Source organism: Gopherus evgoodei, chromosome 1, assembly GCF_007399415.2.
Source record: "Gopherus evgoodei ecotype Sinaloan lineage chromosome 1, rGopEvg1_v1.p, whole genome shotgun sequence".
Taxonomy (NCBI): Eukaryota; Metazoa; Chordata; order Testudines; family Testudinidae; genus Gopherus; species Gopherus evgoodei.
This window is the reverse complement of record NC_044322.1, coordinates 60,239,704-60,262,407: the sequence shown is the minus strand read 5'-3', so window position 1 is coordinate 60,262,407 and position 22,704 is coordinate 60,239,704. Positions and strand designations below refer to the sequence as shown.

General features: G+C 39.4%; 1 protein-coding gene across 1 annotated transcript in view; it reads right to left on the bottom strand.

Moving 5' to 3' along the window:
- Positions 1-22,704, bottom strand: part of VWA8 (von Willebrand factor A domain containing 8) — a 285,192-nt gene that overhangs the window by 167,359 nt on the left and 95,129 nt on the right. Inside the window, 4 exon segments of the mRNA XM_030565861.1 lie at positions 3,485-3,562; positions 4,563-4,731; positions 15,729-15,842; positions 19,380-19,540. Coding sequence (XP_030421721.1) covers positions 3,485-3,562; positions 4,563-4,731; positions 15,729-15,842; positions 19,380-19,540 — 522 coding nt within the window.

Below are 22,704 nucleotides of genomic sequence, written 5' to 3'. Positions count from 1 at the left end.
CGTTGGTCTTTATTCTTGCTTTTCTTATTTTGTCTGTGTTGCTAATAGGGGCTGCGGAAAGCAGCCCGGGCAAAGGATGTGCTGGCCGCAGCTTCCCGCCGCCCCCATTGGCCTGGGATGGCAAACCGCAGCCAATGAGAGCCACGATCGACTGAACCTGCCGATGCAGCAGGTAAACAAACTGGCCCAGCCTGCCGAGCCATGTGCCAGAGATTGCTGACCCCTGCTCTAAAGTCATTAAAAACCTTTTCTGAGGAATAATCAGTAGTTTTAATTTTTCTTATACGGGCACTCCTCAACCTCATTACATCTGTGTTGGGTGGTGGGACATAATGATCACCCAGGCCCCAATTAGGGTCCTGACACGTGCCTCCTTCTTCCTTTATCTCCCCACTGACAACTTTAGCTGGGATTCCATTGGACTAAAGACTATTCCACAACATATGTCTGTGCACGCTGTCAAATGTCTTTTGAAAAGCTTCTCTGTACTTTCTCTAACTTTTAAATATCCTTTTAAAAATGTAGACACCAGAACTGTAGGCACTAGTTTACTATCAGTCTCACCAATACCATATATAGAGGTAGAAAACACTTCTTCGCTCCTCCTCACTCTTTTTTTTCCATATCCACAGATGGCATTAGCTCTTTTTGCCAAAGCATCACACTGGAAGCTCATGTTGAATCACTTGTTCACTATGATCCCTACGATACAGCATGCAGCCCCCAATCTGTAGGTGTAACCTGAATTCCTTGTTCCTAGCTAAATAGCTTTGCACTTGCCTATAGTTAGGGTCTTACCAAATTCACAATCCATTCTGGTCAATTTCACGGTCATAGGATTTTAAAAATCATAAATTTCATGAATTCAGCTATTTACATCTGAAATTTCATGGTGTTGTAATTCTAGGGTCCTGACCCAAAAAGGAGTTGTGGCGAGATCGCAAGGTTATTGTTAGAGGGGTTGCGGTATGCTACCCTTACTTCTGCGCTGCTGCAGGTGGCAGCACTGCCTTTAGAGCTGGGCAGCTGGAAAGCGGCGGCTGCTGGCTGAGAGCCCAGCTCTGGAGGCACAGCCCTGCCAGCAGCAGCTCAGAAGTAAGAATGGCATGATATAATATTGCCACTCTTACTTCTGCGCTGCTGTTTGCAGAGCTGGGCCCTCAGTCAGCAGCCGCCACTGGCCAGCCACCCAGCTCTGAAGGCAGCAGCACAGAAGTAAGGATGGCATGGCATGGTATGGTATGGTGTGGTATTGCCACCCTTACCTCTGCACTGTTGCCTGCAGGGCTGGGCCCTCAGTCAGCAGCCACCACTCTCCAGCTGCCCAGCTCTGAAGGCAGTGCAGACGTAAAGGTGGCAATATCATGACCCCCCTAAAATAACCTTGTGAGCCCCACAACTCTCTTTTGAGTCATGAGCTCCAATTTGAGAAATGCAGGTCTGCCCCATGAAATCGTATAGTATACGGGGGAAAGCACACAAAAGACCAGATTTCATGGTCCGTGAAGCATTTTTCATGTCCATGAATTTGGTAAAGCCCTAGCTATATTAAATGTATTTTGTTTGAATGGGCCCAGCTAGCCAAGCAATTCACAACATTCCGTATGACCACCTTGTGTTCATGCTTATTTATCATTCCACCAATCTTTGTTATCATCCACAAATTTTATATTTACTTTCAGATCACTGGTAAAAAAAATGAGTAGTTGTGGGCTTAGTACCGACCCCAAAGGAACCGCACTAGGGAGGCTCCTGTTCAGTGATGATTCCCCCATTGACAACTCCTTTTTTTTTTCTTTGAGACCTGTCAGTTAGCCAGTTCTTAACCCATTTAGTGTTACAATTGACATTGTATAATGCTAATTTTTAATCAAAACGTCATATGGTATTAACTCAAATGCCTGAACAAAAAATCTAAGTATATTACCTCTCCGCACTTTACTTAATCAAAGTTGTAATCTCATTAAAGAATGAAATTAGCTTTTTCTGATAGGCCTATTTTCCCACAAAACCATGTTGACTGCCCCTAATTATAGTTCCATCCTTCAGTTCTTTATTAACTGAATTGTGTATCAGCTTTTCCATTATTCTACCTATACTTACCCAGGTCATCCCATTTGCCCTGTTTGAATATTGGCCCAACATTAACATTCTTCCAGTCCTGGGGAATTTCCTCAGCATTCCAAGAGTTATTAAAAATGAATAATAGCAGACCAGAGATGATCTCAGTCACCTTGTTTAGGACTCTTGGGTGGAAATTATCCAGATCTGCCGATTTAAAAAGATTTATCTCTAATGTCGGCCTTGGTTACTAATGGACTATAAATACTTCATCTCATATGAAACAAAATTGCTGTCTGCTAAGATGTGGACAGTGCACTTTATTTCTTCCTGAAATGCAGCCAATCAAAAATCTAAACAGTAATATGGAAAACTACTACTGGTGCTAAACTCCAGAGAGTTGAGGAAAGTAGATTTCTGTGTATAATCTAACCTAACACAAGTTACACGTGCACATCTATACACTTATGCTGGGTGACGCCAATAAAAATGTTTGAAACCTTTTTTTGCAAAAAGAAAAACATCAGTACACTATGTTAGCTGTCATTGAAATTAATTTTTAAAACTGAGTCTTGACTGTATCAGTTTTTAAAGAGTTCTGCGATTTTTGTGCCAATAGTAATTTTTTTTTACATTACTGCTTTAGTAGAACCACCTACCACAGTACCACTACTAACAGTTCTGAGCCCTTTCCTCTTTTCCCCATCTCCTTACCTCCCTGTCTGCATTTTCTAATTGCTAGATAGTCCTCTTGCCCAAGTAATCACAAAACAAATCCAGGTATCAAATTTAAAATTAAGTACTAAAACACTGTATTACACATAACAGTATTTATTAAGGGGAGGCAATTTTAAATAATTCAGCAAACATCTTAAGCACATTCTTTAGTCCATCCCTATTCAATAAAACACTTCAGCATGTGCCTTTAAGTCCCATTCCTATTTTATGCATTTGTTTAAGTTATACTGACTACAATGTACATGTAATACTGCACGACTTCACTAGAATTTGGGCATACATGCTTAAAATTACGTATACACGTCAATGCTTTGCAGGTCCTAAATGAATATATTAAAAATAAAAAAGTTGCCACATGTGTATAACACAAGAAACCAGTGTTGGATTTCCAGGGCTGGTTTCTCAAATCCCATTCAGCCAGGGTCTAAAAATACCGTGCTGGCAGCACATTCTCCTCCTGTGGCCACTTCTAAGAAGTGAACGGATTGGCTCCAGAATGAGCCTAATCCAACCTCCACTGGTCAAGATAGGTCAGCATAAGGCAAGAACGTAAGGAAATAGGAAGCATCCTCACGTTGCTGGAGAAAATAATTCCTTTCTTGAGCAGAGATAAAACCCTGACTCTGAAGACAGCTACACATATAATGATAACAAGTAGAATGCAAATCTGAAAAACTAGACTCACTGTGGGGTCATTTGTCTCCCGAAGCTTGTGTGTTAATGATAATAACTGTTCGACCGCAACTGTGGGCACATTTGGAATCTGTTTGCAAGACAAAAAAAGTATTTGATATATATTTCATGTTTATGTGTGAATATGTAATTTATATAGACACACACGTATGCAACTACATAAACACAGCCTGCATATATGTAGTATATATACATTTATTTCAAATAACCAAAAAGGAATAACTTTGTCACAAAATATAAGAATATACGGCAGGAGTGGCCAACCTGTGGCTCTTCAGAAGTTCATATGTGGCTTCTCGTATAGGCACCAACTCTGGGGCTGGAGCTACAGGTGCCAGCTTTCCAATATGCTGGGGGTGCTCACTGCTCAACCCCTGGCTCTGCTGCAGGCCCTGCTTCCACTCCACTCCTTATGGTCCCCTCCTTTGAGCCTTTTCTCTTCCCCCCAGAGCCTCCTGCACATCACAAAACAGCTCATCGGGAGATGCAGGGAGGAACGGGGAAGCGCTGATCAGTGGGGCTGCCCGTTGGCAGGAGGCGCTTGAAGCCGGGGGCGGGGGGAGCTAATGGAGAACTGCTGACATATTACTGTGGCTCTTTGGCAATGTACACTGGTAAATGCTGGCTCCTTCTCAGGCTCAGGCTGGCCATCCCTGATACACGGTAATAGAAAACTACCAAGATGAATTTATACTCATTACAGAAGAAGATATCCTAGACTTAAAAATCAAGGAGTCACTTATGCTTTGTGAAAGGATTTCACATCATAGGGGGGAGGGGGAAAGGGATAGCTCAGTGGTTTGAACATTAGCCTGCTAAACTCAGGGTTGTGAGCTCAATCCTAGAGGGGGCCATTTAGGAAACGGGGGTTTAAAAAAAACAAAACAACAACTATCTAGGGATTTGTCCTGCTTTCAGCAGGGGGGTGGACTAGATGATCTTCTGAGGTCCCTTCCAACCTTGATATTCTACAATTAATTGTATATTAAAACATTCCAGTGCATAATCATATTCACCATTTTAAATAGAAACCAATATTAATAACTGGCCAAAGCATTGCAAGTGCTTACCATTTCTTTAATAACTTGAATTTCTTCATTCCTGGTAAAGGACTTAACATTATGGAACAGAAACAAAGTTAGAAACTCTGGGCCCAACCACTGCTTTGTGCTACTTCCTATGACAGGAGGCTCTGCCAGGGCAACTATTCTGAATGAGGAATGGATTGGAAAGATGGACCTGCAAGAAAATATTTTTTTTAATGCATTACCTAGTCGAAGCAGCAAGTAACAAATCTGAACTTACAAACTCCACCTGAGGTACAATCAATCAATCAAGTGAATTATTGTATTAAGCTACAGCCACAATTTCCATTCAGGACATTCACAATGCAACATAATAAAAATCAAAACTGACAAAAATTGCATAACGTAACTAGCAATGTAAAAAACTAAATATATCTCTCATAAATTGTAATGCCTACAACTTACCTAAGTTTTGGCTTCATCTACAGCATTACCTGCATGCTTCAAGTTGAGCAAATAGCAGTAACCACGCTACCATTTGTTTACTCTTTTGTATGTATGAAATACACAAAATTTACAAATATGATGGTTTTGAAACATTCTCCAAGAGTATTACCTAAAACAGTATTGCTAAAAGGCAGATCTGGGAGGCAACAATATCTTTTGAAGCATCAACAATGGGTAACTTCTTCTACTCAATTAGACATACAGGAAAGATAATTTTGTAGTTAAGGCACTAGACCGGAACTTGGGGAGGATCTGGGTTTAATTCTCAGCTCTGTCACTGACTGACTTCGCGTGTGACTTTCAGCAAATCAGTTAAAATTCTCTCTGTCTCAGATCCCCATCTGTAAAATGGGGATGACACTATCTCCCATCTATTGTCTCTCTTTTCTATTTAGATTATAAGATCTTCAGGGCACAGATTTTCTTTTAATATGTTTCTATACAGTGCCTAGCACAATGTGACCCTGATTTCACTTGCGGTCTCCAGGTGCAACTATTTATACAAGTAAATAATAGCAACTCAGATGTAAATTAGTTGGATGTTGCAATATGGCAGGAAATATTTACTCAACACCTCAATTACAATTCCAGACAAATAACTTAGTATTCAAAAATGAGAAAATTGTAATGCAATCATTCATATTTCTCCTGTCTATTATCATATGTTATTTTGCACATAATTCTGTTTGAAATTAGAATATTTGGGGCCAAATTCCATCTTTGGTTATTCTTTGGGGAAAATTATGGGTGTAAAGAGGGTAATCGAAGATAGAAATTGACTCTTCAATTTAAATTACACTGTACAGCTTAGCGGGGTGTTTGGGGTACCCAGGGAGGGGTAGTACCTCTGATGGAGGAACTTGTCATACCCCTTTGGGGGTGGTCCGTCCACTTTAGTCCCCACCTGTCACTCAGCTCTCACTTGTGGCTCCAAGTAGCTGCAGCATGTGCAGTGGCCACACCCTGGGCAACAGCTTCAACAGGCCAGCTAAACCAGGTGAGTGTAACTGATGGGACTCAAACCCTCAGTGAATTAGGGATATGCCTACCCTGCATGTAACATCAGCTCCAGCGGACTAGGTGAAAGAGATCACTAAGATCCAATGGCCAAGAAGGCGGTTCTGCAATGCTTTGTGGACAGCGAAGGGCTTGATGAGGCACGAAAGACGTCAAGGCCATCCACTGCAACCAAAGAAGTTACCAGTCGTGACGATTTTTCATACCATTGGTGTCTGGTTTCTAAGGTCGAGAGAGTGGGATTGCTCCTGTGCAACGGCTCTACCACTTAAAAAAGTTTTCAAGCACAGATCCTGTGCAAATCGTCAAACATCATCATCATACCCCTGCGGCGATGGGGGAGGGGCAAAGCGACAGGCAGAGGTTACCACTGGGAGTTGTAGTCCCAATCCTGCATGCAGGTGGCCTGTGGACAGGTGGTCATCCAGCTCTGTACCTGGGGCAGCAGAGTTGCCTGGCAGCATCCCAGACATCTGAGCAGCCCTCTTCAGGACAGCGCTGCTCACCCTAGTAAGGGAGGGGCCTAGAAAAGGTGGCCTAAAAATTGCCTGCCCTACAACAACTGGCCAGCAAGCCGCAGCTGGCAGTTTAACCCAACCTACGGCCGAAACCAAAAGAAAAATTTGAGGAAACTTACCATGGGTGTATGGAATGTTCGTACCCTCATGGATCGAGAAGCTGTTGCAAGACCTGAGAGAAGGACAGCTCTCGTTGCTTGAGAACTAGCCCGCTACAACATCGATATAGCGGCATTAAGTGAAACAAGATTGCCTGGGGAACGTTCCTTGAGCGAACCAGGAAGTGGTTACACCTTCTTCTGGAAGAGTAAGGCTGAGATAGAGGACGGAATACATGGAGTGGGTCTGGCAATAAAAATCTCATTGAGGCATCAACTCCCAGACCTTCCAGTGGGTATCAATGAAAGATCGCTGAAACTACACTTCCCACTAAATGCCAAACATCATGCCACCATCATCAGTGCATATGCACCCACTCTAACATGCTCTGACAACTCAGAGGAACAATACTATGAAGATCTCGATAGACTGATCAAGGCCACACCTGTAACAGACAAACTATTCCTGCTTGGAGATTTCAACACCCGAGTCGGAGCTGACGGCGAGAACTGGAAAGGAGTAACCGGGCCACATGGTGTAGGCAAAATGAACTGCAATGAACTACTCCTTTTGAGCCTTTGTTCTGAAAATGACCTGACCATTACCAACACTCTGTTCCAACAGGCAGACAAATACAAAACAATGTGGATGTACCCTAGGTCCAAACAGTGGCATCTGATAGCTTATGCCATTGTCAGAAGGCGAGACGTAATGATCACCAGAGTAATGCGAGGCGCAGAGTGCTGGACAGATCACAGATTAGTCAGGATGTCTCTTTACCTTCACATCGCTCCCTCTCGGCACAAATGCCCTAAGCATGTGCGACCTGCTTTCAACATAGCCAAACTGAAGGATGCTCAGTGTTTCAACAATTTCCAGAGGCGTCTTGATGACAAACTGACATCCCACGGACAATTGATCAGTACTGTAACCAAAAAGTGGGACCAGTTCAAGCAGATAGTGACTGACACAGCAATAACATCTCTTGGACCAAAGAAAAGAACACATCAGGACTGGTTTGGTGAGAACCAAGAAGAAATATGCTCCGCATTGGAAGTAAAGAGAAAATCCTTTATCGAATGGCAGAATGACCCCTCCTCAGTCTCTAAACGGGACCATTTCAAGTACCTTCAGAGCAAAACACAGAAAGACCTCCGTCAGATACAACTGGTGGGAGAGCAAAGCCGAAAAAATTGAGCACTATGCTGAGACTCACAACTCAAAGATGTTCTTCAGTGCTATTAAGACTGTCTACAGACCTTCTAAACCAAGGACCTCCCCGCTGCTCTCATCAGACAACACAACGCTGATTAAAGATAAAGGCGGCATCAACGAAAGATGGCGAGAACACTTTAGCAACCTTCTCAATAGACCATTAACCGTGAATAATGTCCTCAGTGAAATTCCACAACAACCTGCTCTGACAGATCTTGACTTTCTGCCCACTATAGATGAGATTAAGAAAGCTGTTAGCCAGATCAGTTCAGGAAAAGCTCCTGGAAAAGATGGGATACCAGCAGAGATATATAAAGCAGCAAGTCCAGCAGCACTAGTAGCGTTCCACAGCGTGATCACCAGCATCTGGGAGGATGAAAACATACCACAGGACCTCTGCGACACTACTATTGTCTTTCTTTTCAAGAACAAAGGCAGAAAAGCAGAACGTGAAAACTATAGAGGCATATTCCTCCTCTCCGTTGGTGGGAAGATCATCTCCTGCATCATCTTGAACCACCTAATAGCTAATACTTCCAAGGCAAATCTAACTGAAAGTCAATGTGGTTTCCGACCTGGCCGGAGCACAGTTGACATAGTGTTTGCTGTCAGACAAATACAAGAGAAGTGCATTGAACAGAATATGCATCTGTATGCTGTCTTCATAGATCTGACAAAGGGGTTTGATACCATCAACAGGGAAGCCCTTTACACCATTCTAACACGACTTCGCTGCCCAAGAAAATTTGTCCAGATTATATGCCTTTTTCATGACAGCATGACAGGTGAAGTATTGTCTGATGGAGCCACATCAGCCCCCTTCAACGTCACCAATGGCATGAAACAAGGATGTGTTCTCACTCCTGTCCTATTTAACCTGTTCTTTGCATGCATTCTTAACCATGCAATGAAAGATCTGGACCGAGGTATATATCTGAAATGCCGGCACGATGGTTCACTTTTTTACCTCCATCACCTGAATGCAAGACAGTGCAGAAACTCCTTCTTGAGGCACTCTTTGCCGACGAATGTGCCCTCATCACTCACACTGAAAATGATCTTCAGCACATTGTCAACAAGTTTGCTGAGGCCTCGCAACTCTTTGGACTAACTATCAGGCTCGGAAAGACAGAAGTTCTTCATCAACCTGCACCTGGATCAAATGCTTCTGTCCCGAGTATCTGCATTGACAGCAATCATCTTAAAGTAGTGGAGAACTTTAAATACCTGGGTAGTGTCATATCCAGTGATGGATCGCTGGATAATGAGATCAACGCTCGAATATCCAAAGCAAGCCAGGCACTTGGCTGTCTGCGTGTCAAAGTTTTAAACCACCACAACATCCAGATGTCAACAAAACTGCTTGTGTACAGAGCTGTTATTCTCTCATCTCTTTTGTACGGGTGCGAAATATGGACACTATATAGGTGTCACATCAAGCAGCTTGAAGAATTCCACATGCGCTGCCTCCGTAACATCATGAAGATCTGCTGGCAAGACAAAGTGCCCAATCTCAAGGTCCTCAAGAGAGCCCAGATGACAAGCATCAAAATGATGATCATGAAGTCACAGCTACGTTGGACCAGTCATGTCAGTTGCATGGATGCCAACAGAATCCCCCGCCAGCTTCTGTATGGTGAGCTCTCCCAGGGCATCCGGCATATAGGTCGTCCATGGAAACGTTACAAGGACACCATCAAAGCCAATCTGCAGTACAGCAGTATCAAACTTAGGGACCTTGAGGACGCCGCCAGCGACAGAACACAGTGGTGTGCAACAGTTAGAAATACTTGCATCGCCTTTGAGGAAGACCACTGCCGGCGTCTACAAGAGGCACGCGAACAACGTCACAGAGCATCAGCAGCGCACAATCCACTGACCGCGAACTTCCCATGCACCATCTGCAGCAAAATGTGCACCTCTAGAACTGGCTTGTACAGTCATCAGAGGGCACACCAAGAGACCAACAATAGATGATCTGCACAGATTTGTCATCATCGGATCGATGGACTACCAAGATAGCTTGGCAGGCAGATCTGGTATATACAACAAGGATTCTGATACAGCACAGCATACACAGTGAACACCCTTGAAAAACTGTTCACTGAATATGCTGTGCTGTATGAGACTTCCAAATCAAAGTAAACAAAGTGGGTGGCATCGGTTACTCTCAGCCTGAAGTCATAAGCCTAGAAGTTAAACCCTGGTTAATAAAAATAGAAAGAAACATCTGAAAGCATCATGTGAAATAGGAACCAATGGGTATTTCATTATCTCTAAGCACAGAAAAGGTCAGGGAACAGTGACCAAACTTCTTATAAGAGAATCTGTTTTGAAGATAGGAGATGGCAAGTTTAATTTTCAATTAACCTCTTCTTTTCATTAGTAATAAAAATATTAAACATACATTGAGCTCACTCCTGGCCCTGGCTCTGGTCCCTTCACAATGCTTCTGTCTCATAAAGGATTCATAACTCAGTCAGATTTCCTCATCTGAGGATTCCCCCAGTGCAGCTGGGGGCATTCTAACATGTGGCAGGGAGTGGATGACATGGATAACGGCCAGAGCACAGTGCACTATGGCAATCCCCCTTATGGGTATAGCCAGTTTGGCACAGTTTTGAGCTGTTCTGAGAAACAAGCCCTGAGATGAGCCAAAGATCAAGAGTGAGGAGACACAAACAGCACACACATTGCCCCCCATCCCTCTCAGGGATAAAGAGTACATCTGAGGATTTAATCCATTATTTCTGAATCGGCTATCAGCAATAGTATTCAAAGAAAATCTTTGAATTTTTAAATTGCATATTTTAATAACTTACAAATAGAAAATTTCCCTGGCAAAGGAACTTTTAATAAACCAGCTATTCGTTTAAGAAAGCTTTCTAACATTAAAAGTACTGCACTTTGGAAAGCTATTTACAAATGCATTTATCTTTTTGTTCTCATTAACTAATCTACTGAGCACTTTACTTATATATTCTCCTCTTCATAATTTGCTCTGTGGCCTGGTGGAACATCTCTTTCAGTTTCTCAGTTTGTAAATGGGAACAATATTCAACTGCTTCTCAAGGGTGTTGTTTGGATTCATGTTTGTTCAATCTCTTAAAAATGTAAAGCGAAATATTTAATTATTATTTTAAAAAGGGCTTAATCCTGCAAGCTGGAGAGAATCCTACATCCAACATCAACTGGAGATGAGGCTGTTCAGTACCTTGCAGGATCAGGTTTTAAACCAGGGCTTGGTAACCTTTGGCACACGGCTTGCCAGGGCAAGCACTCTGGCGGGTCAGGACAGTTTTTTTACCTGCCGTGTCCGCAGGTTCGGCTGATCATGGCTCACACTGGCCACAGTTTGCTGCTCCAGGCCAATGGAGGCAGCAGGAAGCAGCGGTCAGCACATCCTTCGGCCCGTGCCACTTCCCGCAGCCCCCATTGGCCTGGGATGGTGAACCACAGCCAATGGGAGCCGCAATCAATCTAACCTGCAGACGCAGCAGGTAAACAAACCGGCCCGGCATGCCAGGGTGCTTACCCTGGCAAGCCACATGCCAAAGGTTGCCGATCCCTTTTCTAAACCATCATAGCCACTGTTTCTTTGTGGAGCTATATTCATTAAGTGTATGCCATATTTGATCACTCTGCAGACAGAAGCCATGTAAGTAACCCCAAAGCCTAACACACTAAAACCTAGAATAAAACTTACTGGCGTGATTGGTAATACTTTATTAATGTTGAGTACCAGACATTTTCATTCTTTCCTCTTGCCTGTTCAATCTGTAGGTCAGACAAGTAGGGGAGATCAGGAGACCCTATTTCTCTCCACCAAAGAGTAAGAAGAATCTTAGGCCTTGTCTACACTACAGAGGAAATTCAGTCTAAGCTACATAATTTGAGTAACGTGAATAGCGTAACTCAAATCGACATCGCTTAAACCTACTTACTGCAGGGTCCACACTACGAGATGTCAACGGGAGAGTGTCTCCCGTCAACTCCCCCTACTGTTCTTGATCCAGTGGAGTACAGGAGTCTTCACTAGACCCAGTAAATCAACTGCCAATGCATTGATTGTTGATCCCCCCGTAAGTGTAGGTAAGTCCTTACAGAAAATAACCTCACCGAAGGTTGAGCAAAGAATGCAGTCCCACCAGTGCAATAGCAGTCCCACAAATAGCATTCCCTTGCTGCCTCATATAAATTTTTCATTTATTTCATTTATTTGTTTTTTCTTCTTCTACAGTTTCACAAACCATCTTTTAATACTGCAAACAATGAGAACGAATGTATGAGTGGTGATCATTTACAAAAGAGTATCGCCACATGAAAATATAATTGTGTGTCAGAAGATTAGGTGTTTGCTTATGAAATAATTCTGTAGTTCATGTTTTGACAACACAAATTTAACTATACAACTATACTTTAAAGGAGCTTAAAATAGAGGATATATATTTAAATTAAAGGGAAAAACTATGTTGAATCTTTTCAAATATTCCATCACTTATCCCTGCCAGAATAAAAAATTATCAAGCATCTGTTTCCTTTTTAACTTTTCTGCAATGTATAACACACTGGCTTGGATTACTGGGTTTTTTTAATTAACTGACTGCTTTAGTATATATGTTCAAATACACTAAAACTGAACAAACAAAAATAAGTGAAAATAACCAACTCAGAACTAAAGGGTGGTGAATATATTCAGTTAAAATTTAACAATATTGGAGCTTCTATTGTCTACAAAATTCATCTTCTGCCACATTGCTTATATTTGTCTCATATGCTGTATGTGCTCTCTTTTAGCCTAGTCACATGGACACTAATTCACTGCCTTTAGGGTGTTAAGAATACCCATCCATGCATTATAATCGGCTTCTTTCAGCTTCTGAAGCAAATCTGATTATATAAACATGTCTATATTTTTCTCTAATAGTTGCCTTTCTGTTTACTATACTAAATATGTTTAGTATGTGGAAAAGTCTAAAAACAAAACAAACAAAACCATCCAAACAGGTTAAAATACTATTTCATAGAGAAACTAGTGCTTTGCCCTATGTCTTCCAACTGTATTTATAGTTATGGAATGCCACCTTCACAATATCTGCCTCAGCAAATGATTATGTAGGAAAATTCTACACAGAAAGCCTGCATCTACATTCTGAATCAATTTTAAGTGATTGCATTTCTTCACTCAGAACTAGTTCAACATAGTGAATCATACAATTCTATTAATAGCTAAAACTGTGCAGCAACAATTTCTCTATATGTAGAGAGTTTTTTTAAGTCCCTTCCTCATCACCAGCATAGATTTCTTCCCCCATTATCCATAATCTACAAAATAAAATTTCTCCATGTGATTGGCTGCCATTGTATCTGGACTGTTTAGTAATAACACCGCACAACTGGCTAAAGAGAAGGCCAGTGGAAACAATTTTCAATGCAGGAGGCTAGCTAGCTCATAGATAAAAGGCCTTCAACTGGCCAATGAATATCCTCCATCCCCATAACCGCAAATCAGCTTCTTGAGCTCTTGTCATGTCTGACAGAGTCATCTCATCCACCCACGCGGCACCTAACCCTAGTTTAAAAAAATTTAGTGCAGACGATGGAAGTAGTAACGTGGTGGAACATCAAGCGAAAATGTAACTGATGGCATGTGTAAGATCTTCTGTCAGAAAAAAATTTTATTAGCTCTTAGAGAAGTTATCAACTTTAACATACATCCTCCAAAAATTTTAATTCAAGAATAAAACTATGATTTTTAGCCTGCAAAATCAGAAGTCACTGTAATATTATCTCATTTGATTTTTGTAACCTAAACAAATAACATGCCACCACTCCACTCAATCCCTCAAGTTCTACCCCGCTTCTTAATTTAAAATGTTTGACTCTCAGTAACACATGTAATTTCTCTGCGTCATAACACAGCCTGTGTAATCTCCCCTCCAAAAATAAATAAAATAAAGTAATGTTAAAATAAAGCAGTCGTTATTCCGTCAGAAAAATCATCTTATCAGCTTTGGAAATTTTTTATTAAGTGTTGGGTTATACAGTATTTAAAATACTACAGATTTACTCTAGGTGGGCATCTGTGTTCTTATTATTGAATAGGTGCTCAGATTTCAAAAATATGTTAATAGTTAATTAAAGTAACTAAAAGAAAGCAGGTATAACCTTTCCCATCATGTTTACTTTACTATTAATCCTTTTACAGATGAAAAGATCACTTAAAAGATTTGTTCAAATGTCTCTTGCTTCTTTCGAAGAGGATACCTTCTACAATTCCACTAAACATGCCTTTTCTTTTCATTCTTAAAAAGGAAAAAACCCTAAGGAATTTGCCCCATATCATCCAACCTCCCTAATTAATTTGGATTTGAAAATTTTTGCAGAAGTTTTGGATCGCTGGTTGGAGTCTGTCTCCCATGTCTTATATCAACTGATCAATCAGGTTTTATTAAAAATAGGAATTCAGTTTTAACATTCATATAGTACAGGGTCTCACTGGACAACCAAGAAAAGTAGGATCTACTTGCTTTTCCTGGTGCAGAAGAGGTGTTTTATTTCACCTCTTATTTATTTACTACCAAGAGTCACCTTATTATTGAGGTAAAAGTTATAAGGAAATATAGAGAAGAACAGAAGATTTTTTTGTATTTTACTTCAGAATCCAAATATTATATTATACAAAATACCCATGCAATTGTACCCATCAGATAGTTGACATAAAATTCCTAATGTGTATTTTCCTGCTACATACAAGACTCTATTCTAATTACAGGCAAGACATAATGCCTTGTATACTGTAAAAATCAGCTATTGCTCTCAGTTGCTGTAAAACAATAAATTGTTATTTATCACAATATAATAGGTATAAAACCCACATTATTTAAACTGCAGTGTCATCTAAGAATAACAGTTTCATCTCTTCAGAATTTATGAAAGATAGTATTACATATTAGAGTATATTTGCTTTGAATAACATAAAATAGAATCCTGGCCATTAACTGAAATCAGTCAGTACAATGACTGTGTATCTGTCTGGCCATCAAAGGACTTGAAATATTTCAACAGAGAGAATATTTCTAGCAGACAACTGGCAGTGAAAAAGCAAGAAGAATAAGCATAACAGGCCCCAACCCATCCTTAGTATTTCCTGCCTCATGTTAATTCTAAATTACATACCAGCTTTCTAGCTAATCTACTGAAAGAAATAATTATAATATTCAACTTTTTTTTTGTTTAACTCTCAATGTCTCTTAATAAAATGCTTCAAAACAATGCAGTGCATCTGTGGGTATGTCTACACAGCAAAGAATAACCTGCACCTGGCCCATGCCAGCCAACTTGGGCTCACAGTGCTCAGACAGCGGGGCTGTTTCACTGCTGTGTAGACTTTTGGGCTTGGGCTGGACCCAAACTCTGGACCTTCCTACCCCACATGGTCCTAGACTCTAGGGCTCCAACCTAAGCTTGGAAGTCTGCACAGCAATAATACAGCGCTGCAGCCTGAGCTCCGTGAGCCAGAGTTGGCTGGCATGGGCCAGCTGCAGATTTTTCTTTTCTGTGTAGACATACCCTATGTGTCTAAACTTTTATGTATTTATATTATTTCTTTAATCTCTCTCAGCTAGGATATTGTAATGTTTCTGCTCTAAGATTCTCTTTCAAGATTTTTCTTCTCATGCTAACACAAAAAGTACTGAGGATAGCCGTATTAAAACCAGATTCTATTACTGATTTAAAAAGGAAGCATCTTGCAAGAAACTTTGGTAACATCAAGCAATAAAATAGAAGACTCTTTACAACCTGAATCACACACAAATTACTTTGCATACCATGTTCATGTCTAACAAATTACCTCTGTTGTAGTTCCCTATCGGAGAGCTGCAGTTCATCTTTTAAACTCTGATACCTATCTTCTCTTAGTAATCTGGTGCCATCATAAAGAGTCAGTTCTCTGTCATGGATTAGCCTATTAGGGAATTCAAAAGAGAACAAAAATCTAGTATTTAATTGCCTTAGTTTTTACAGTTATCTCAACCCATGTTACTTTAATGAGGAATTCATCCAAGAAGCCTTAATTTCAATGCCTGAGTTATTTACAAAAGTTGAGACCTATAGCTTTCAGTGAAGGACCTTGTGATGAGAAAAATGTCAGTTAAATGGCAAGCTCAAGAAAGAACTTAACATATTTTCTGTAAGTACAGTACATAACACCATTTATGACAGATTTTTTTTTCAGAAATAAACAAACCACTGCAGACCATACTTGAAGACTTTCTATTATACTCTCACTGTGTATGGCATGAAATTCAGAATATTTTTGTCCAACTGGTGCACAGTGCTGTACTCCTATTTTGCTCCTAGAAGCAATACATTTTAGGAGTCATCTTAACTGATATATATTCTGTTAGTGAAAATCAAAAGAATCAGAGGTGAACAAAATGCACAAGAGAAAAAAATGGACTTATGTCTGGCCCTGCACTACCTTGTCCTGCTTTTTTTGTAATGTGTGAAGGCAGCATGAAAGGTCTTTGCAAGTCTGTTTATTCTTATAGATGAGGTTCTGCTTAAGTTTTTATATCAGAACTTCAGGACTTGTCTACTTCAAACACTTTTTGGATGAATGAAGAACTAACAGGGAGTATGATAGCACAGGTACCAGGGAAGTGAAACCTAGCTGAAAGAGAGGAAATTATTTTTATTAGACTGTTGGTTTTGCTAACAGCTGCGTAACTACAAAACTTGGGTGAAAAGCTCTTTTTGTTAATGATTCAACACCACTTCCCCATTAGCAATGCGCCAACAAATCTCCCTATTGCAGTCAAGTATCAGAGGGGTAGCCGTGTTAGTCTGGATCTGTAAAAGCAGCAAAGAGTCCTGTGGTACCTTATAGACTAACAGATGTATTGGAGCATGAGCTTTCGTGGGTGAATACAGGACTCTTTGCTCCTATTTGCAGTGTAGTTGTAGCCATGTCAGCCCCAGGATATTAGAGAGACAAGGTGGGTGAGGTAATATCTTTTATTGGACCAACTTCTGTTGATGAGAGAGCCCAGCTTTTTGAGCCAGAAAGACCCGAAGAAGAGCTCTCTGTGATTCAAAAGCTTGTGTCTCTCACTAACAGAATTCTGTTCAATAAAAGATACTACCGCACCCACCTTCTAATATCTATATATCTAATAACTCCCTATAACATTTCTGAGTCATCCATGAAGTGCATCAACAAAAAAAAAAAGGGAAGACAAGACTTGGCAATCCTGTATTTCTACAAAAAAACAAAACAAGCAGAATATTTTTGGAGGTGTGAAAAGAGAAAGAGAAAAACTATTCAGGTCTTTGTACAACAAATCATAAAAAAGCAAAAAAGAGCACAAACCTATGGTTTTTCTTTTTCAGATCACTTCAAAGAAAAAATTAAGAGAAACAGAAAGCAAAGGAAACACTTTTAATATTTATCAAATTATAGTGAAACTAACAGGGTTTGTCCAATAGTAATTTGGAACTGCCATCTTCCTAATTACATATTAGAGTACAAATACAGTTTGAAAATAAAATGGGCTAGCTATGTTTAATGAAAGCATCACCTTGGTATCTAATAAAAAACTGAAGATCAGAAGAGATTATTAGGTTTTCAGAAAGTTCAGATGTTAACTGCATTTTCTAGTTTATGCACTACAAATGCTGTCATATGTTTGTATCAAATAGTTAAGCACAATGATGAAAGTATTATTTAGAATAAAACTTAAAACGTGATAAGATTTTATGAGGTGCAAACCAAAAAGAACTGAAGATATGTATATTCAAAAGTGATATTTTTACTTGTTCCAAGTAAAAAGAAAATTTTCATTCCTACAGCAGCTTTGGGCTCCGTGCAGATTCTGATACCTCCTTACTTTCCTTCACAAGTGGCCCCACTAACATGATCACTCATGGAGAAGGGTATTACTATTCAACATGAACACAAGTGTCAAAATCTGGCCTTATATGAGTAGTAATTATTAACTATTAATACAGTTTATGTTATTATGTGCAGGATTTTTGTTTTTAATTCAGAAGAACATAAGAATGGCCATACTGGGTCAGACTAATGATCTATATAGCTCAGTATCTTGTCTCTGACAGTGGCTAGTGTCAGATGTTTCTGGCACAGGTTTAGGGAAACCCAGAGCGTGGAGTTGTATCCCTGACTATCTTGGCTAATAGCCACTGATGGACCTATCCTCCATGAATTAATCCAATTCCTTTTTTAACCAAGTTATACTTTTGGTCTTCACAACATCCCTTGGCAGTGAGTTCCATAGGTTGACTGTGTGTTGGATGAAGAAATACTTCCTTTTGTTTGTTTTAAACTTGTTGCCCATTAATTTCCATTGGGTGATCCCTAGCTCATGTATTATGTGAAGGGGAAAACACTTTCCTACTCACTTTCTCCATACCATTCATGATTTTATAGACTTCTATCATATGCTCCCCCAATCATCTCTTTTCTAAGCTGAATAGTCCAAGTCTTTTTAATATGTCCTAGTATGGAAGCTGTTCTATCCCCCTAAACATTTTCGTTGCCCTTCTCTGCACCTTTTTCAATTCTACTATATCTTTTTTGAGATGGGGTGACCAGAACTGCATACTGTATTCAAGGTGTGGGTGTACGATGGAGATACATAGAGGCATTATAATATGTTCTGACTTATCTATCCCTTTCCTAATGTTTCCTAACATTCTGTTTGCTTTTTTGACTGCCAGTGCACACTGAGCAGATGTTTTCAGAGAATTCTCCACGATGACTCCAAGATCTCTTACCTGAGTGGCAACAGCCAAGTTAGACTCATTATTTTGTTTGTATAACTGGGATTATATTTTCCAATGTGTATTACTTTGCATTTAGTGACACTGAATTTCATCTGTCATTTCGTCATTCAGTCACCCAGTTTAGTGAGATCCCTTTGTAACTCTATCACTCAGATTTGGATTTAACTGCCTTGAGTAATTTTGTATCATTGCAAATTTTGCCACCTCACTGTTTACCCCTTTTTCCAGATTCCTTTAATCAATTTACTAAGTAATTCCAAGAAAGCATTTTTCAGAGTGAGTATAATTAATCAGTCATTTAGAAGCAGAATGCATTTTCAAATACTATTTATAATGTCTTTACTACTTAATATATGTTTACTTATTAATGTTTAGGCCTCATAGTTTTGACCAGGATAGAAACAAATACTTTTTACAATTTAGTTAGAAGTACAGCATGAACAAACAGCTGCAATTAGCAATATTAATAAAAGTTTACATAACACACTTAGGGCTTGCTTCTGCTCTCAATAGCTGTATCCCTGTATCATTATCCCAACATAATGTATTCTATAAAAATCCAACATCTTGACTGCAATTTTACAATATACCTGGAGTTTCACAGCTGTGTATTTGCAAACAGGACACAGTTTCTGAGCATGAATGCCCTGAATAAACAAGTCTCAAGCACTCAGCTTAACGGGGGTCCCATACCAACCTTTGTAGTACAGCTAGGGTGCCAGAGTTGACACGATGAATACCATCAAGAATAACAAGCTTCCCATCCAAGGCAGCAGTAACAAGTGGAGATGGTCTCCAAGCAGTATCTCCATTTGGAAGAGTATACCTTTGCTGCACCAAATCTCGAGCTGTCATATCCTGTGAGTAACAATCATCAAAAGAGTGCATTTCAACTAGGATTGTCAAATGATTAAAAATATTAATCACAATCGCTCTGTTAAATAATAATAGAATACCATTTATGTAAAGAATTTTGGATATTTTCTACATTTTCAAATATATTGATTTCAATTACAACACAGAATATAAAGTGTACAGTGCTCACTTTATATTTATTTTTATTACAAATATTTGACTTTAAAGAACAAAAACAACAGTAGTTAGTAATAGTTAGTTCACCTAACACAAATACTGTAGTGCAATCTCTTTATCATGAAAGTTGAACTTACAAATGTAGAATTATGGCCAAAATGTAACTGCATTCAAAAACAAAACAATGTAAAACTTCAGAGCCTACAAGTCCACTCAGTCCTGCTTCTCGTTCAGCCAATCACTCAGAAAAACAAGTTTGGTTACATTTGCAGCAGATAATGCTGCCTGCTTTTTGTTTACAAGGTCACCTGAAAGTGAGAACAGGCGTTCACATGGCACTGTTGTAACTGGCATCGCAGGATATTTATGTGCCAGATGCACTAAAATTCATATATCCCTTCATGCTTCAACCACCATTCCAGAGGACGTGTCTCCATGCTGATAACGAGTTCTGCTCGATAATCATCCAAAGCAGTGTGGACCAAAGGATGTTCATTTTCATCATCTGAGTCAGATGCCATCAGCAGAAGGTAGCTTTTCTTTTTTGGTGGTTCGGGTTCTGTAGTTTCCGCATCGGAGTGTTGCTCTTTTAAAACTTCTGAAAACTTACTCTACACCTCACCCTGCTCAGATTTTGGAAGGCACTTCAGATTCCTAAACCTTAGGTTGTATGTTGCAGCTTTCTTTAGAAATCTCACATTGGTACCTTATTTGCATTTCATTAAATCTGCATTGAAAGTGTTGTTAAAAGAAACAACGTGTGCTGGGTCATCATCCGAGACTGCTGTAATATGAAATATATGGCAGAATGTGGGTAAAACACAGTAGGAGACATACAATTCTCCCCCAAGGAGTTCAGCCACAAATTTAATTAAAGCGTTATTTAGTTAACAAGCGTCATCAGTATGGAAGCATGTCCTCTGGAATGTCGGCCAAAGCAGGAAGGGGCATATGAATGTTTAGCATATCTGCCATGGAAATACCTTGCAATGGTGGACTTGTAGGCTCTTAAGTTTTGCATTATTTTATTTTTGAGTGCAGTTATGTGACAAAAAAAAAATCTACATTTGTAAGTTGCACTTTCACCATTAAGAGACTGCACTACAGTACTTGTATTAGGTGAACTGAAAAATATCATTTCTTTTGTCTGCCATTTTTACAGTGCAAATATATCTATATAAAAAAAAATACAAAGTGAGTGCTGTCTACTTTGCATACTGTGTAGTAAAAGAAATCAATATATTTGAAAATGTAGAAAAACATCCAAAAATATTTAATACATTTAAATTGATATTCTATTGTTTAACAGTGTGATTAAAACTGCAATCAATCACGATTACTGGTAATTGTTTTGAGTTAATCAGGAATTAACTGCAATTAATTTGCTGCTCTAATTTAAACTATATTATACTGATCTATCAGAGCTTGATTTCATTGGCAAGTACTGTATTTTTTTTTTAAGGGGCAAATACCCAAATGGATTTAGGCAAGAAATCTTTGATCACTTTCCCACGGAACTCTAGATGTATACATACAGAGTGTTTTAAATAAAATTTTAGTTTCTACACACATTAACAATGCATTTTCAATACTCCAACAAAAGGGAAACTTTTAAAAGCATTTGAAATGGAATTTTTGTTGTATGCAATACGTGTATTTGAGAACTACAAGGCTTTGAGTATAGAAGGGAACAGCAATTGTCATCTGGCATCAATTGAAGACACTCAGCTGTAAGACTGCCAAAATTATAATTAAATCAGATACTGATTTCACTGATGTGAAACACAGGTAAAAAATTCTGTTAATTTCTAAGATCCAGCAAAATAAAATACAACTGAGATATTTAAGAGGGGGAAGAGAGAGTAAAACAATAGAGGGACCAGGAGCCCTCACACAAAATGGAGTAGAGTTCCATACGGACTCTCTGCACCTCAACATAGAAGGTACTTTTGCAGACAAAGCAACAGCAAATCAGAGGATGGGGCCAGCATATCAGCCACCACATATATTTATTATTTGGGTTCCCTCATAGGAGATGCTCCCCATTGCTACAGAGGAAATTGCAGTGGTCACCATGTGGCCTGGAAGATGAATTCCTTCCTCCTGCACTTTCAATGCAGATGATCTAACCAGCGCATAGCCCCATAACTTTGGTTGCAGAGTGGATAAAAATCAATGATTTTTTTTATTTAAATTGAATGTTTCTGACAAAATGCTGTTTGAGAAAAAAACTATCTAAAGATAGTTTTAATTAAGATACATTATAGCTCAAATATATCTCATCATGGAATAGTGGTTATAAATTCTAATTCTATAGTATGAAACAATATATTCATGCAATGTTTAAGAAACGTTTTCTAAATGAGTTCCAGCAGTTCACGGATTAGGGACCCAATCTTATGTGGCTTCTGTATTGATTATTTAGGTTAATCTTACTATCTACCCAATGGGACTCAGTGTTCAGTCTAGAAGATACCATCAGAGATGCTTAGTTTTGTAGTTCTCAAACTGTGGATTTGTGTCTCCAGAGATAACAAGCATGTTAACAGCAAAAATGTTTTTAAATAAATACATACATAATATAGAGAGGTGAGAAATAACAGACCTCTACCGTATTGTCCTTCTGCAAATTTGTGTACACAGAGTCAAACCCTTATCTCTCTCTAAAAGTGCAAAGTTTCAAAGAGTTGAATTAATAGAAGATTGTTGGGGGCGAAATAGATCTGGACAAGGAGAAGCCTGGAGACAAATGTGAGAAGGGAGGGACAGGCAGTAGAAACAAAAGTGAAACTGTTTGAGCAGCATATTTCAGAAGTCTTGAGGTCTGTCTGAGTGTAGCATTCATTTATTTGAGATCTACCATACCATTCTCTAACTAGAAGGGAAAACCTATAATGGCATCAGGTTTGGAAAAATTTTAATGAAGTTCCTCTATCTGTGGGTAAGACAGGCATGCGTGCAAAATGCAAACAGTGCTACAAAGAAAAGCA